A 17050-nucleotide genomic window follows, 5' to 3' on the forward strand; every position below is an offset into this window, starting at 1 on the left:
GAAGTGAAAAACTGTTACCCAAAGTCTGTCTTCCTTTTTGTCCCGCACACACTTCACCTAATCTTGGCAGTGCTTTCACTTGACATGTGAAACATGGAGATGATATTCTGTGCAAAATAGAGTTACTTCTGTGTGAATACCTCTGTACCTATCTTCTAAACTGAAAGTGGAGAGGAGCTGAAATCTGAATGTGGGAATTAAAGGCCTGTTTCAGTCCTCCAGACATGGATGATTTCTTTGGATGATTTTCTTCTTTGGTGATAGTTAAATAGAAAAAAAAATGTTAAGCAATAAACATCCAGATAATATTTCACTTCTCTACTAAATTACAGGAGAAATGACTCCATTTGTGTTCTCTTAAGTGACATAAATTTATGCAATGTAGTTGAGGAGGTCTCTATTTCAGAAAAGCGGGATAATTAAAAAACACAAGGTGGGATGGAAAAGCACAACTGTACCCCATGAGGCTTAGAAACCAAACCTAGTTTTTATAATACTTTATTACTAAGTTTCTGAACAACTTAAAAGATGAGTTGCAGCACTCATTCTCATATATACTTCAACTGAAAGACTGAATTTTCTCAGATCTGTCAAATAATAAACACAAGAATCTAAGTCAGCAACAAGGTTTTGGCTCAGAATGATAAATGGAGGGGAGCATCTTAGCTATGTAGATTTGAGTAGGAAGTTGAACTTGGAGGAGATCAGACTTACCTTTACTCTTAGACTTGCTATTGCAGGCTTCCTGAGTGGCATGCACCTCCACTGGATCCCTCCTGTCCACAAAGCCTTGGTCTCCCATTATGAGCTTTGATTTCCACACTTTTTAAAATTAGACTTGTGGCTGTGCATGTCTAAATTAATCTAGACCACACCTGTGTTGTCAGCTGAACTACTGCTGCTTTGGTTCCAGATCAAATGGATGAGCTCCAAATGAGGACAAGGCCCTTGCTGTAGTATTTTGGCCAACATTGTGAAAATAGCCAGGGTTGTACTTTGATGACTGTCCCTCCTCATGACACAGTCTATCCCACTAAAGCCCGGCCACATCTGTTATTTGAACTATGACATGGCACATTCATACACATTTCTGATGAAAATTTTCTGTCTTAATTGCCTTCCTCATCAACAGTTCCCCTACAAATGCTGCCAATTTGTGATCCCTGCTGGTCCCCTTCTGTCCAGAACCTTGGCAGCTTAAGACATGCCTGGTTCATCTGTCCTCTTGTTTGCTCAGAAACTTCTTCAGCAGGGCTCAAAGTCCAATTCTGAAAAGGAAAAGGCATTGTTTATGTATCAGACATAAGCATACTCTTACACAACATTTTGCAGTGTTGGCTGAAAATTATGTAGTGAGCTGAGCTGCTGTGCTTGATGTAGATGCGTGTGCTCCTGCATTTCTGGACATTTCTCAAACACAGAACACTCCAAGTTTCTTTTACCCCATGGCTGCTGAGCAGACAAGCCTCGGAGCTAGAGCAAGACTGAACCTGAGGATGGAGTTGAGACTTGGAGATAGTTGCATAGGAGGGATGTTATCCTCTGGTAACAGAGGGGAATGGGAGACTTCCCAGGTGCTTTACATCTTGGAGGATGGGGGAAAGGCTTCTAGCAGTGTTAAAGAAGCCTGACACCTGAGAAAGTTAATTGTTGAGATTTCTGAGAAATTTGGGATTGGCTATTAATTAGTCATTGAGGAAAGACTGAGAAAGCTGTGGATTAAGCCTGTGCTTTGGGAAGTGATTGGTAGTGTCTTATAGTCCATGTTACAAAGAGTTGTGCTAGCAGGTAAAAAAGCCCAACCCAGTCTTTATTTTGTAACAACATTTGTTTTATGTGTCTTATCACTGGGAGTTTTCCTCAGTGAAGGATTTATACTACAACACATGTACTTTTTGCCACAAACTCTGCACTGACCCTTTCTTGCTTCGTCGTTGCTTAGTCATATTTACAACAAACTAGTTATTATTAGGACATTTCCTTAGCTGTGTGTTTGCATGAATTGTTTTGTAGTGACTGGAGGCTAGGAATTGGAGATTCATGGATGGGAATGGAAACAGTTTTATAGCTGTTGTCAGCTTCTTATTTATGGTGGTCTAAGATTAGTCACAGAATATGTAGCCAGCACTGAGTCACTGACAATGCATTTATTTCTGACATAAAGTGAAATCGAATTTGGCTCAGTGTCTCACTGCATAGCATTTGACCTTTAAATTCTTGTCAAGATTATTTGCCTTTTTTGAGGTAAATTTGTTCATATTTGGGTACAATTAAACATGGATCATGAAGCTTAACTTTATGAGGAGATTAGTAGCATTTTGTGTTTAATCTAGCTTCACTGTCGTGGTAAACCACCTCTGCCAGGCTTCAGTATGTTATAAAATTTGTAGTGGTAGTATTAGTTTGTGATTAAATACATTATAAGGGATATGAAAGATAATATAGTATACATACACATGCATAAATGAGTTAGGATTTTATGACTGAATAGATATTCTTGGATTACTTTCAAGATAATGCACATACTAAAATGAAGTTTCATTAAGGTTGAGTGAATTTTTAGAAGCAAGAGACAGTCATAAAATAGTGGCAAACTTTTCCAAAAGGCACACTAAAGCTGTGAATATTCAGTTAACTTACAAGTCTGGGACAAGCGTAACAGTCATTCAGTTTACAATAAAAATGGAACAATTAAAAAGCCACCTGGGCATATCCAAAGCATGAATAATAAAAAGAAAACTTCTGCTTTCAATTGTTTTAATTTAGATTTTTCTTTATAAACTTTTCATTGTTTTCTGAGAATATTAATCATATTGATTGCACAATTAAGACACACAGAGTAATTCCCTCACTTCTCCCCCTTACTTTTAATACCTGATATTATACCTGAACACAGTCTTAGAAGAGGTTGAGGCCCCTCTGTACTCTGGTGACAGTCCTTACCCTTTGTTTTCTGCTAAACAGAGGTTCATTCATATCTTATATTTAAAAGAAATATGGTTAGAAATTTGTCCAAGAAGCATTTTTTAATTTAATCTGGGCTTCATTTTCCAGGCCATTAATAACTTGTTGCTATACACAGAAGTATGCCTTGTGAATAAAGAAGAGTAATGCCTAAAGGAATTGGTGATGGGAAAGTTTCTCAGGTCTTTTGGTGTGGAGGTGGCAAATTAGCATCATCTTTTTTTACATGTGCACAATATGTCCTTACTCTCTGCACAGGGAACACTCTAAAGGTTCTGGATTTGCATCTCTACTATGGAGGTTCCTACTGGAAAATGTGGGCTTTTTAAAATCAAGACCTTTGAAAAGCATGAAACATAGCAAGAGTTTAAAGCCATCTTCACATCCAAGGAAATGCTGTTTCCTTCACCATAAATCCTTTTCTCAGGACCTGGCAGTTCATGACAGCTCTGAGCTGGAGTTACATGATTTTCCTCATTAAGTAGTGAAGAAAATGACAGATGACCATGATGCACTGGAATATTTAAACCCATGCCCTCAAGTGGTTTTTAGGGCTGCAAGTAAGATGTGCAGTGCAGATGTGTTGCCCTGGTTATCCTGAGGAATCAGCCTGCTGCAGAGTCACTGTTTTGGAAATGGCAGAGCTTCAGTGTCCCCTGTCGCTTAGGCAGAAAAGGGCTATGTGTTTCACATGTTCAATCCCTGCTGCAAGTTCACATTTCAAAATCATATTAAAGTAAAATCACCCAAAAATTGGAGAGTGAATTAGGAATACGAATCTTTGAAACACTTCTTTCCAAAATGACTAATTTTTTTTCCCAGATGTAATTTTCTTTATGTAATATTGACTTCTTTACTTCTTCTGATTAGTTGTTTGGTCCAAATTTAAGTTAATGGTTTTGAGGTTAATGTCAAATCTTCACTAGAAAAATTCGGTATCACTTGGTTGCTGCCAATGCAGTTGTACTGGTGTTATTTTTATAAGAAGGTTGATAAAAATATATTATTGATATAGTATAAGATAAAAGATAAAGGAATTTTTGTCTTTTTTGTAGGGCCTAGGTCAACTCTGTATTAATAGATAAGAAATGATGGCGACATATATGTACAAATCTGACATGGATAGCATCTAAAAGTCAAATATAATGTTTACTGAAAAGCAGACTGTTTTACTTTAATGGAAAGCTGAACATTTAAGACTTTAGTACAGGCAGCTTTTTACTACTTCTCTTTTTAACTTAAAGAAGTGCATTTCTCTCTAGATTTTCATGATTTGATTTTTCAGTGTTTAGATCCCACATTTGGAGACTGAGTTTTCTAATGTGCTAAGGACTGAGAAACATGGTCCATAGAAGTTCTTTTAAGATGTGCCCTCAACTGTGCAATTTCCTTTAAAGCATGTCTGATAATGTCAGTCCGAAGTCATGGGAAAAATAGTCTACAGTTTTCTACATTTTTATGTTAGCAAATGTGTCCTATTCATGATGTGCTTATTCATACTGAGCAGAACTTTATATCGTGATGAGTCCTCCTGAAGTTAGCGTTCTATACTCGATTAGTATTTAGTGTGATCAGGGTTATCAGCTTAACCCATGGAACTCATTCGTGTAATTAAGCTTTCAAAATTTAATAGAGATAATCAATACAGAATATTTATTTTCTTTTCAGTTATTTCTATTTTCTGAAGTCTTTTATTGGTGCGTGCTCACTGCTGTCGGTTCTACTTTGTTCTTTGCTTTCCTCCTATTGATGCTCTTAATACCGCCCAACAGACTTCTAGGCTGCCACAGTCCTTTTAATCCAAACTCCAGCTACAAGCAGCTGTTCTGTAGGCTGGCTTTTTTTTATTAACTTCGTTAGGAGCTATGCCATATCATATTACCCTCTTCTGTTCGTGGCCCGTGCAGCTGTAGTTGTTGCTTTCCACAAAAGTCTCCACAGAAAGCCATAACCTCTCTTTTCTCAGTAGATTTGTGTGTGTGTGTCCTTTGCTGCCCTTAGGTTATTTTTGCATTGTGAAGAAGGTTTTTTCTACAAAGTGTTTTTGTTAGTTTAAACCAGTTCTAACGGCCATTTTTAACTTGAGATGAGTCTTTGCACTGTGCTTTTTCTATCAAGAATTTCCTTTTATTTATGTTATCAAATAAAAAACTTAATTTCAGAGCAGTCCACCATCTTTGGAAGGGCTGATTAGCATTGTAGCCAGACAAGCATAAGGCCAAGATCTGCCAAACTAACTTCTATTAAGTGTTTAACTTTCTTCAGTAACTTTCAGCTTTTCAGGCATGCAAATAGGTTTTAGGAGCTTAAAATCCCATGTGGATCTGATTTCAGTTACTTTTCATTGAAATTTAGGCATCGTGAACATATGAACAATCGTAGATGAACCTGAAAATACCTCATTCCTCTTCCAGTCCAGAAATGAATTCACCAGCATTTCATGGTTAACCTCTCTGCCAGCTCCCTGGCAGGCTTTCAGAAGCTGAATTAGAAGCTATTAAATGGAAAATTAGGTGGACTACATTGCACCAAATGTTTCGGACTTAGAAAAACTCCCCACTCCCAGAGATAGTTAAATTATAGCAAACATAATACAATAGGGAAAGACTGTGAGATATGTGATGAGACTTAGCAGATCCTATGTATGATTCTTGGGGAATTTAAATTTGGGATTAGGGCAAGAATTCCCACTAGCTAATCAGAGCACAGTCCTCAGCAATTAGTGTCTTACAATACCACAATCACAACCTTTTTGGATTAATAATACAATTCCCATTAGGTACATATCAAATTGTCAGTATATAAGAAACAATAATAAGTCTTTATACAGTTCCAGTGTAACCTGAAATAATAATTGAAAAATATGCAGTTTCTGGCTTCCATAATTTTTAGGGTGAGCAGTGATCACTTCATCATAGTTAAGTCATGTTTGGAAAATTTAGACAAGCTGCATGATTACTCTAGGAAGCATGGAATGGTTCGTTCAAATCAGTACCATCTGTGGACAGAAAAAGTTGGGGGAATTTTAGTCATTCTTGAGGAATGGAAATCTGATTCTCCATGCTAGAGTAATTGTAATCCTCTTTGTATCTGTAACCCAATAGCATAGCTGTCTTGAAATTGTCTCTGAACACAATCACCAAGTTCAAGAGATACTGTGCCACTGGGTGTCACTGCTCTTCATTGTGGCCCTAGGACCAAACCTCTGATCTGCTCCAGTTTCAGGTCACATCTTTTCATTTGTTCTAATGAGTGATTACGTTTATGTCTGATTTGTCTATGTAAGGAAGGAGACAAAATTAGCTTGATTTTAAACTGACTAACGTTGAAGGCTCTGATTCCATTTTAAAGATCTGTCTCGGCAATGACAGAGAAAATTTTACTGTGAATTCTGCTGACTGATCCTTGAATTTTAGGTTCAAAATATTTTGTTTATATGGGTCTTCATAAACTGGAAAAATTACAACAAAAAAATAGTTAATGAGGCTTTTGTGTGAAAGAAGAAATGCTTGTCTGCTATCAGGACACCTGCAAGTTTATCTTTAAAAATGATGGTTTTCATTTTACTTACTGGGGTAATCATAGGTGTTACCTTCAGCCTTGTGAAGATAAAGCCTATGGGTGCCCTCAGCAGCCAGTGGGAAAAAGGACAGATAGAAAGAGAAACATCATTTCTCCACCCTCCATTTTCCCCCCACTTTTGAGTTTGCCTCTCCAAATACAAAGAAAACTCATGGAGGCTGGATTTATTAGAATTTTGTTAGTCTGTAGGAGAGACAGCAAATCAGAGCCACCATCATTTTGCCTGATATAATTTCTAGTTCTAGGAAAGCCAAGTGTCTTTTCCTTCTTTACTGCAAAATTGCTAATTCTCAGTTATTTTTGATGTCATCATCCATGTTGAAAATAAGGGAACAAGGTACTCTCCTTAAGAAGGAAAGGCCACTATGGTGTCTAGACCATGGGCACTGCTCTTCCTATATCTGTGACCAGCCTCTTTAACCTGCCTTGTTTTAGGTGCAGAGACTGTAGTTGTGCCAGCCAGGCCTTAGCCAGTGCACATTTGAGCAAGTGAAAGTATATATTTCCACCTTCCTACTAATACCCAGCTACTAACCAGTTACTATCTGCTTTATGGCAAACCCTAGTTTCTGTATTGGAATGTAGCCCAATAGTTAGTTTTCTGTTCTAGCCCACATTTTATCATTATCATATTTGAGTGTGCAAGAATCCATATTTTTTCAGTATCATAACAGATATTAACAGTTTACATTACAAAAGAGTAGAAGATTTATGGGGGAAAAATACAGGTATTTTGTACTAACCATGTGGCATTTCTCTACCTTATGCACCATGAAATAGTGGTCAAACCAGGACATTTCTTGTAATTTACAGAAATAGCTAATATAGTTTATAGAGTTTTTATTAAAATTTTGCAGTGCTTTAATTTTTTAAAAAGTGGATAAATGAAGTATTACATCTCCAAATCTGAGCAATCAAGAATGGTACTGCATGTTTTGAGGTTTTTGACTACTTTCTGTACTTTTCTTCATGCTAATAACAACAAAGAAAAACAACTTTAATTTTAATAACATGGAGTATAATGAAGTGAGTTGTCTTTAGGAAAGGTTTTTCTATATAATTTGCTCTTTTTCTGTGTCTGGTTTGTGTGTAGCAAGATGGGAGCCTATGGGGCTGTTGCATGCTGTGGTGTTGTGTACTTGTTCATGAGAGCTCAGTGGAAGAACAGGGGAAGGTCTGTGGTTCTCTGCCTACTCCTTCTCCTGCAGGCTCCAATTGCTTTGGGTTCGTTTAAAAGGATTTTAGTTTCTCAACCTTTTCATCAACACAGCTTTGTCTGATTCGGAATTTATATTTCTTGTTAAGCATCCATATTTAGTGGAGAAGTTTCAGCTTATTATAATGTGATGATTTTAATAAACAAATTGTTGCAGACAAAAGCAAAGATCAGATATTCCCATAAGGCTGAAAGAAAAGAAAAAGAAATGTTTTCTCTTTCTTCCCCAGTCTGGTCTGGGAAGGTCCCAGACATTGGTCTGGGATCCCTTTCTTCTTTATGTAAGCCTTGGGACTTCTTCTGTTTCAGTTTGAGGATGTATCATGTGTTTTTCTTTTACCAGTGATACCTCTTCCCCCAAAGACTCTAAAGCACTTTTTAAAGCTATGTGCACACAATGATTTCTGAGCTGATTTTTCTGCAGTGTTTGCCATAGGGAGTATTAGTATTATCTTACAGAGTCTTAGAGATAATATTAGCTTTCTCTATGACTATGTGATATAGCACAAAACCATATGTTGCAACTAGTCAGTGAAATCTGGGAGTACATTGCTGACTCAATATAGACAGGGTAAATGTGTGTACATGTATATGTATGTACATATATGCACTGCTCTGTCTCATGAACATGAATATAACCCGTATATAAGCAAATGGAGACAAAGTTTGTAGGAGGTTTATCTTTTATCTTTTCTCTTAATTTCTTGTAAAGCACTTCTATGATGCTAGAGAAACATATTGCATGTATTGATACTTTGCATTCAGAAGGTGAAACAGGAGACTTACAAAACTTACCTCGACATGTTGTGTGAGGATTTCATATATTAGCAAGAGAGAGGGAGACACATGAGTATTTCTAAATGAGAGGTGAAGAATCCCAGTTAGAACCCACAGTAAAAGATGCTATGGGTAGGTCAGAAATAACTTTGTGTAATATTCCCTCCATTAGTTGAGACATAGATCCAAAAGCTAAAATTTCACACCTCTCAAAGCTACATGCCTTGCCTGAATGAACTTTTCTTTATTTCAAAAACTATAGTAAATGTATGCCGTAAATGTATGCCACCTAAATATGTACAGTGTGATTTATGCCATTGGAAATATTGATAATTAAACACATGAAGTTAAATCTTGGTCTTTAGATATGCTTATTAAATTTTTTTTTCAACAGTGCCTAAAGGTAATATAGTTGGAATCACTTTTCATTCAAATTAAGGTATCTTACACATGTTTCAATCTGCAGTTCCTAGTGCTCCCAGGGATATTGTTTTTTCAAATGTGCAATCAACAAGTGTGACCTTGCAATGGAGATCACCAAAATCTATCCTTGGCTACTTTCAAAACTACAAGATTACTACACAGCTACAATCCACCCACTGTAGTAACTGGGAAGCTATGGAATGTATTGAACATGAGATGCATCAGTATTTATATGAAAATGCCATGGATGACTGGATAGAAAACACAGTGTATGGACTGAAAAAATACAGATGGTACAGATTTGCCGTTGCTGCCAGTACAAATGTTGGTTATGGCAGTTCTTCACCTTGGATTTCAACTCAAACCCTTCCTGGCTGTAAGTAAGCATGTCTGCCATGTCTCATAATGCTATAGCAATGCAATGTTCATTTAAATAAGGAAGAACTCTTGGTAGAAGTTATTTATTCATAGACCTTCTATACTGGTGAAATCAACAAGGATTTATAGCTACTCTTGACCTATCATATTTATTTTTATATATTTATATGCTATAAATCGTGTGGTAGGTATACATACCTAACACTGATTGATATTTCAATGTATTTTGTATACTCTTTTATATTTACTGCTTACCCAACAACAGTTTCAATCCTCAGCCGTACTACACGTGTAGACTTGGTAAGTCTGAATTTTTGCTAGTGTGAGTTGATATGCCATTTTTCAATATAATTTCACTTGTGGGGTGTGCTAATGAAAAAAATATTTTTAAAATTTTTTTTACTAAATGTCTGCTCATTAACATTGTAAAACTTTTCTGAAATTCTGTTGTGTGTTTTTGGCAATGGAATTTAAGCAATAGTTTCTGAGGAATTAAGATTTCTTTCCAAAACCATATTCACCTACAGAGTTTACTAATCAGAATTGCCATGTAACGTGTACAGGGTTGCCATGATACATATTAGAACTCTCATACCTCAGCTGAGGATTCAAGTTTCTAAGAGAAGAGGTAGTTGTCATAAATAATTCACCACTAAACACTTGAGAGAAGAGGACATGAAACATAAATTATTTAGGCAGTTGTCATGGAGATATATGACCTTCCCTACCAGTTTGCAGCCATCCTACGATAGAGAATATCTGAGATCTGGCCTGTAGCCTCTGTAGAACAACTGAGAATCACCATGAGTTGCCTGACTTAATTACAGCTCTTTTAGTCATTTCCCCTTGCAAAGTAATAATAATAGAACTACCAAGTACTTAAAAACTGCATACCAAAGACTACTCAATTGTCCAGATATTTACTTTGTCCCACTTAAGTTTTTTATAATCGTGTGGTGTGAACACAGGAGGTTTTGGACACTGTGATAGTAAATATCGTAACAGCCTGATATTTTATATAGCTCAGAAGTGGTTCTTTGGATTGAAAAGTGCTGGTATCAGCTGCAGAGTCATTCTCATGTGCACTTACTTTCTTTGTCCAGTGACTCTTATGGGGAAGTTCTGCCTGTAAATCAATGCAACATTTTAAATTAAGGGGAAGAAAAAAAAAACAAACCCAGGTGGAGCAGAAAATAGATAACAGAAGTTCTGCAACTCTTGAGCCAGCAGCTCTGGGGAGATTTCTTGCTATTAAATTGATAGAACTCAGCTGCAGACGCATGCAAATACTTTTCAAAAAATTGTTGCTGAGCTTAAAATAGTTAGGGATTTAAACTGGATGGAGAAGATAATGAAAAGACATATAATTGCATTAAGTTAGGATGCTTTTTATTGTCTCCTTTTTGGACAGTAATGATTTGGTTTAAGAGAGAGCTAGTTTCCTATCCAGTCCCACTGAGAACATGGTAGTTAAAAGCATAAATACCTCAAGAGACTGCACAAGTCCTTTCCATGCCAATTCAGTGTCATTCTCAGCAGCAGGTCCTGTGTGTTCTATTAGATAGTTTAAAAGTGGTGGGGTCAAAGGTACAGAAGTTCCACCAGTTCTTCCAGCCCAAGTGTCTGGTCTGCTGACCTGTATCTGTGGTGATAGAAGCAGGCAGCAACGAGTTTCCTGTGAATAAACTGGTGACACATCAGGAGATAAGGTGCCTATAAAACACACTGCTGTGGAGTCAAGGAAGCATGGGCATTATTCCAAATCTTATATCTGGGCACTGGTCTTTTTCCTGGGGTAATGGCAATCAGCTGAGGAGTTAAAAAAAGAGGATGGTGACATGACACATCTGGGTATCCAGCTGGCAGCTCCATCATGCTTCAGCACTGCTGGGAGCATCCATGAGCAGTGGCTGATCTTTAGCAAGGGCAGGATTCTAGGTACCTCATACTTTTCAAAGCCTAGCTTTTAGAATTACTGCTAAACATTCCCCCCCCCCAGTTATGTTCTTTCTTTTGCAAAGGCTACAGCCTGTATCAGGAAGGAGAAATTCAGAGTGCACCAAGCAGATTCGGCACTCCGGGCAGCCTTGCAAACTGTATGCAGAAAACAGGTGTTGATCTCCCTCTCCTTTCCCTCATGGACAGGGCCAAGCATCCTCTGGATTAGCCTGCTGATACACAGCCAGTTTACATGGTCTGCTAGGGCTTAAGAGTGCTTAGCTGCTATGTAAAATACCCTGAGTACTTAGCCCATAAAATCAATGGGAGTTGTGTTTTCACTTTCGAGGGCAGAAGTTAGGCACTGTTTCTCTCCATTTTCAAGAAATACCTCTGTAAGACATTGCTTCTACCAAAGGTAAAGTTACCTTTGATATGAAATAATAGTTAAAGGATTTTTTTTCTTCATAATTTATTGGATTCTTAGAAATTTGGGTTTCTCTCAAGCCTAAAGAAAATATTAAAGTATTATATTCAGGAAGTTATTTGTTACCATATTCAGGAGGAGCATTTAAGGTGAAAACTCTTAGACTCATTTTCCAGAATATAAGGAGAAGAAACTTCAAGAGCAGCAAAAATTACATAAAAGAAATCCTAAATATTTTTACGAGCTCTGAGGATTTTATTGTTGTGCTAATGCAGAAATACCTAATAATTCTGACTACCCAGTGAATAAGGTGAGCATCTTAGTTTTATCTCAGTTGTTCATTATGAAGACAAATGTAAGGCTGTAGGAATTATTATCAAGATTCTTTAACTAATTTGCAAGTTTAAAAAAAAAATAATGGCAGTGTTCTCTACTGAGAGTGGCTGTAGAGTTACTCTGTGAAAATATTATGGATTGTTAGTACAGCCCAGTTCTCACATCACACAGAGAAACTGTTCAGCCTTCTGTCTTGCAGATTATCCTCACAGGAATTGTCTTACTGTCTCATAAAGTAGTGTGATGGCACCATTATTACTTAGCTGATTGATTGCCCAAGAGCCAAATCTATTCTACAAGACTGAATATTTCCATCATAACTTAGATTTATATAGTTATCAGCACAGAAGATCATGGTGTTGTGTCACAGTCAGGGAAAGTGCAAGAAATGTTTTCCTTAGCTATGGAAACTTTGTTCCCTCACACCTGTACTTACCCCAAGTTTCACTATTACATATATGAGGAGAATAAGATCGGCTGAACTTAGGTTTCATGAGAGAAAAATAATCGTGGAGGGTCAGTGTTAGATGGAAAATGAATGACAGTGAGATCACTGACCTCATTTTGGATCTCATACAGTTACACAATGCAATGCTTTTTGGTAAACTGCCAAGGCCCCTAATGCCAGGATATACTGAGGTACAAAGGAAAATCCCAGATGTTTGAATGTCCCATGAAGGCTAGGACATGGAAGCATGGGGCAGAGGGTTATGCTTCTCTTTTCAGCACCTTCTTTCCCAATCCCTGCTGATACCCAGTTGCTTGGTAGTATTTAAGAAATGTTTCTGTGTGATGAAAAGTAATGAGATTTCATGTCTTGTTATGTGTTCTTTCTTCTGGAAATCTTTGTCTGGCAGAACTTGTTTTTCTTTGTTACATTTCCTCAAAAGTAAACATTTGAAAGTAACTATGAACTAATACAAGATATAACTGTTTAAAGTTATATAAAATAATCTAGATGATTGAAAATTAAATAACTGAAGCACACACTTAATTTTTGCTGTGAAAGGGAAAAAAAGAGCTGATCCTAACCAAGCTGGCAAGCAGGAATTTCTGTTAGAAAACTGGAGTATTCAGTCTTATTTTTGAGGATTATGCTAAATGATGGACTATCCAGACTTATCTTCAAACTAACACACTTAACTGCTGCCTTAGCATCAGGACACAGATGGATGGGAAAGATGACCCTGACCTCCATAAGACCCACATTCCTGTGCAAGGATAGAAGCATGATAATCAGGAAATGATGGTTATTAGTTACAGAAAATGCATTATTGTGAAAACCAGGAGAAAAGTGCTTATGAGAGGAAGTGATTGGATTATGGGGGAATGAGAGAATAAGACTAGGTCATTTCTCCAGAGTAAATTGCTGTGATTTATAAGAGAAAAGGGGTAGTGATATCATGGCTTCATATTGACCAGATTCATTTCACAAACAAACCTAAATCAGAATGCAGCAGTTATCCACTGAATCAAACACAGTTTTAAAAAAGATGTTTTTGTAAGACATGAGACATGTCAGATACCTTTAATTTTGTGCTTTTCTCCCCAATTATACATGTTATTTCAGAAAATATTCCTACATTTCAGTATGATTTGGTTAATGTCTAATGTTTTACGTTTCATAATGAAAAGAAACCAGGTATTAATACTTAGACACACTTTAGATAAGTAACTTAAATATACCATACTCAATCAGGATTTTCTTGCAAATATCTACAAATATATCAAGTATAAACTGCATATGGAAATGAACCATTCAAATAACTGCAGACTGGATAATTTGCAGATTAGATTATGCTTTAAAATTATTTCACACCATCTAATGCATAACTGCAGAGTCCATTAGTTCTATTAAAAAACAGTGGAAAATTGTCTTTGGAAACTTGGTTGGTTTGAGAACTAAGGCTCAAGAAGCTATATATATATATACTGTTTTTCAGAAATTTAATTTGCAATAAAGCAAATAAATATAATTGCCATAGTTACTGGAAGCATTGTTTACACTGAAAGACACTGTTTGGTAACAAGCCTGACATGCATTACCTGAAAAATAAAACTTGGGCTTATTCTAATTTTCAGGGAACTTGCTTGCCTTTGTTTTGGTTTATCTATTGCAGCTTCCCACTTCACAGCCAGTCTTGTCTGAGCATTCTCCTCTTTTACCACCCCTCGTGCACTCACAGTCCATTCAGTTACACTCTTCATCCAGTTGTTCCATGCTATTCAATATTTTTGGGGACTGCTTCCAATGGTTTAATTTGATCCTGCCTATAAAGTCTTGTATATTCCTGCTAATCCCAGCACAAGAATCTAATTCCTGTATCCAACATTCTAAACTCATCATAGCACCTTACCTAATCCCAAATATTTCTGTTTTATTCTGCAATGATGGTGCCAAATTTTCACCTCCATAGTGCAAAATTTTATTATTTTCCTCATTAATCTTTCACACATAGCTACAACAGCTACATACTTCTTTCCATGTCCTTTTCCTTTTCCTACCCTGTGTTTTTCCTGAAGAACTAAGTAGCCTTGTATACCCTCCAATTTTTTCCTCATTTAGCCCTCTTACCTAATGATTAATGGTGGCAAACTACATATTCATATGTTAATCTTGTTTGAGAAAAGAGATTGCATCTTCTGATTAGCATAGGTATGATCACTTGAGTGGTTTTTTATAATGTACTGTTAACTGATATGTATATTTTTGTGGTAGATCGAAAAGAAGGCACCATGAAGTCAAGTTCTGGAAATATGCACAAACATGTTGTTGTTTTTTAACAGGCTGTTCAGTGATACTTAGCACAGTTGTCTTTTTTTGGTAGTAGATCAAAAAACAAGGCACCTTGGAGCCAAGTTCAGTGATTATCTACAAATCTTTTGCCATTCTATTCCAAATTTTATTTTCCTGAAATTTCAATGATTATTATGAAAAAGTAATACCATTTACTGAGAATTGCTGAGCTGTTATTATGATTTCATTAATTTCTTTTTCATTAATAAGAAATAACTAGGTTAATTCACATATCACCTCAACGAATGGAAATTTTAGGGAAACCTGATTTCTTAATGTGAACATTCTTGCCCTCTTTCAATTCTTACCACTTCTTTTGCTTGGGTTTTCTGTAATTTCTCAAGATGTTAAGAATAAATTGAAAGGAAATTATTTCTACTTGTACTTTCTGATACTGCTGGAAATTTTTTCTAGCATGCAGAGTATGACGTCTTTTAACAATTTTTTCTTTGAATTATTCATTTGACAGAAACAGATATATTATGCTTGTCTATTTGTATAAATATTTGCATATATTTTGCTTGTGTCATGTCAAATACTGATAAAAAGCTTGTAATTAAATAACCCTATAATATCAATTTGAGATAAGTCGTAGGCAGTCCATATTCTAGAAAAATTGTAGTGGTTGCAATGAAAGAAGTATTTCTAAATCTCATGGTGTGACTTACATATGAAAAAAAAAACCCCCAAATTATCGTTATTTAAGCAGCGTGTAATCTTAATTGTGTGACGAAGTTTTATTTTCAAATCTCTACTGGCCATTAAAATTACACTGGGTTATATTTTGTGCACTTCCTTGGCTGTGATTCACATACACGTTTTTGGTCATGATTCACATACATATTTTTCTTCACAGCTCCAGATGGTCCTCCAGAAAATGTGACTGTTTTAGCTACGTCTCCTCACAGTATTAATGTCAGCTGGAGTGAACCTGCCATCATTACAGGACCAACGAGCTACCTCATAGATGTTACCTCAGTAAGGCAACTCTGTTTAATTCTTAGTGGTTATACAGATGTCTGGGGATATCAATACCACAGCAGATGTTCTTATAGAATTTGCAGGACAGACATCACTGGATTGAAAACCATATAATTGTGTCTATTTCCACACGAATTCCACATAGGAATGAATGGTACATTTATTAATTTATTAATGGGAGATAAAATAATTGCTTCCTATTAAAAAGCATGTGCTAATAAGAAGTCTTGGAGGAAAGGAAAGCATATCTAGAAATGTACTCAGTAAAACAGTAGTTGAGCTTTGTGGAAGTGGATCTCTTTTTAACCATAATGATCTTTTCTCCTTCAAAGGAAGGAAAGATTCATCGCAGTGATTTTACAAACCAAAGTGGAGAGCCTAGCAAAAGGAAATGACTTATACAAAGTTACACCAGAGGGCAAACTTTAAAGTCAGACTAGATTTCCCACTTTGCACTTGGTGCTCTGTCCATCAGATTAGCTGTATTTTGCTAGCACCGTAATAACACTTCTTTCTCCTTGATCTTTATAACCAAAAAAAGCTGACATAAGACAAAAACTACAGTGGCTTTTCTCTTTTCATCCTCTACTACACTTACAAAACTGCTTAAAACCACCATTAATAAACCCCATTTCCTGCCCTGTGGCAAGATAGGCATCTTTCTAAGTTCAAGCACATGAGAAGTAGGATATAGGTTCCATGTTCTGCCAGGAATTATACAGACAGGCAGGGCTTTAAGTAAAAATAGGAACTAGTTTACCAGACGTTACCTAGGAAAAGTTGCTGTTTGCAGTTTCAAAATTTTTGAATCAGTCTGTTAGATATTAGGAAAAAAATTAAGTCTACTTCAAACTATTTAAGGACTTTAAACAGAAAGTTAAGGTTTCTGAGAAGAGAGTAAACTATGTGTGTATATTTAATTTTTCTGAATCTGTCGTAAGAATTACAGATCTGCTAATATATTAATGCTGAGATATTTCTGCAATCAACATGTCTAAGGAGATCAGTAAAAAAAAAAAAATCAAATATTTTTGAGCTACTCAGAAAAATTACCAGAGAGAGTAATATGTAGTCCTGTAACTTTCTCTTCCTCTACGTTCATTGTACAACATGTAGAGTGAAATCTGCTCAGTTCTGAACATGCTTACTGCAGCAGTAGAATGGCAGGATGAAGGATGTGAGACAAGGGGAGGACTTACAGGAGTGATTGCTTGGCCCAATGGGTTGGTCA

At 36.4% G+C, this 17050-nt stretch overlaps 1 protein-coding gene across 2 annotated transcripts in view; it reads left to right on the forward strand.

The window, feature by feature from the left end:
• PTPRQ (protein tyrosine phosphatase receptor type Q) overlaps positions 1-17050 on the forward strand; it is a 122845-nt gene that overhangs the window by 62337 nt on the left and 43458 nt on the right. For both annotated transcript variants that reach the window (XM_088164993.1, XM_088164994.1), the window contains exons 40-41: positions 9006-9338; positions 15695-15816. In XM_088164993.1, coding sequence (XP_088021119.1) covers positions 9006-9338; positions 15695-15816 — 455 coding nt within the window. The remainder of the gene's footprint in view (positions 1-9005; positions 9339-15694; positions 15817-17050) is intronic.

Source organism: Sturnus vulgaris, chromosome 5 (genome assembly GCF_052056855.1).
Source record: "Sturnus vulgaris isolate bStuVul1 chromosome 5, bStuVul1.hap1, whole genome shotgun sequence".
Lineage (NCBI taxonomy): Eukaryota > Metazoa > Chordata > Aves > Passeriformes > Sturnidae > Sturnus > Sturnus vulgaris.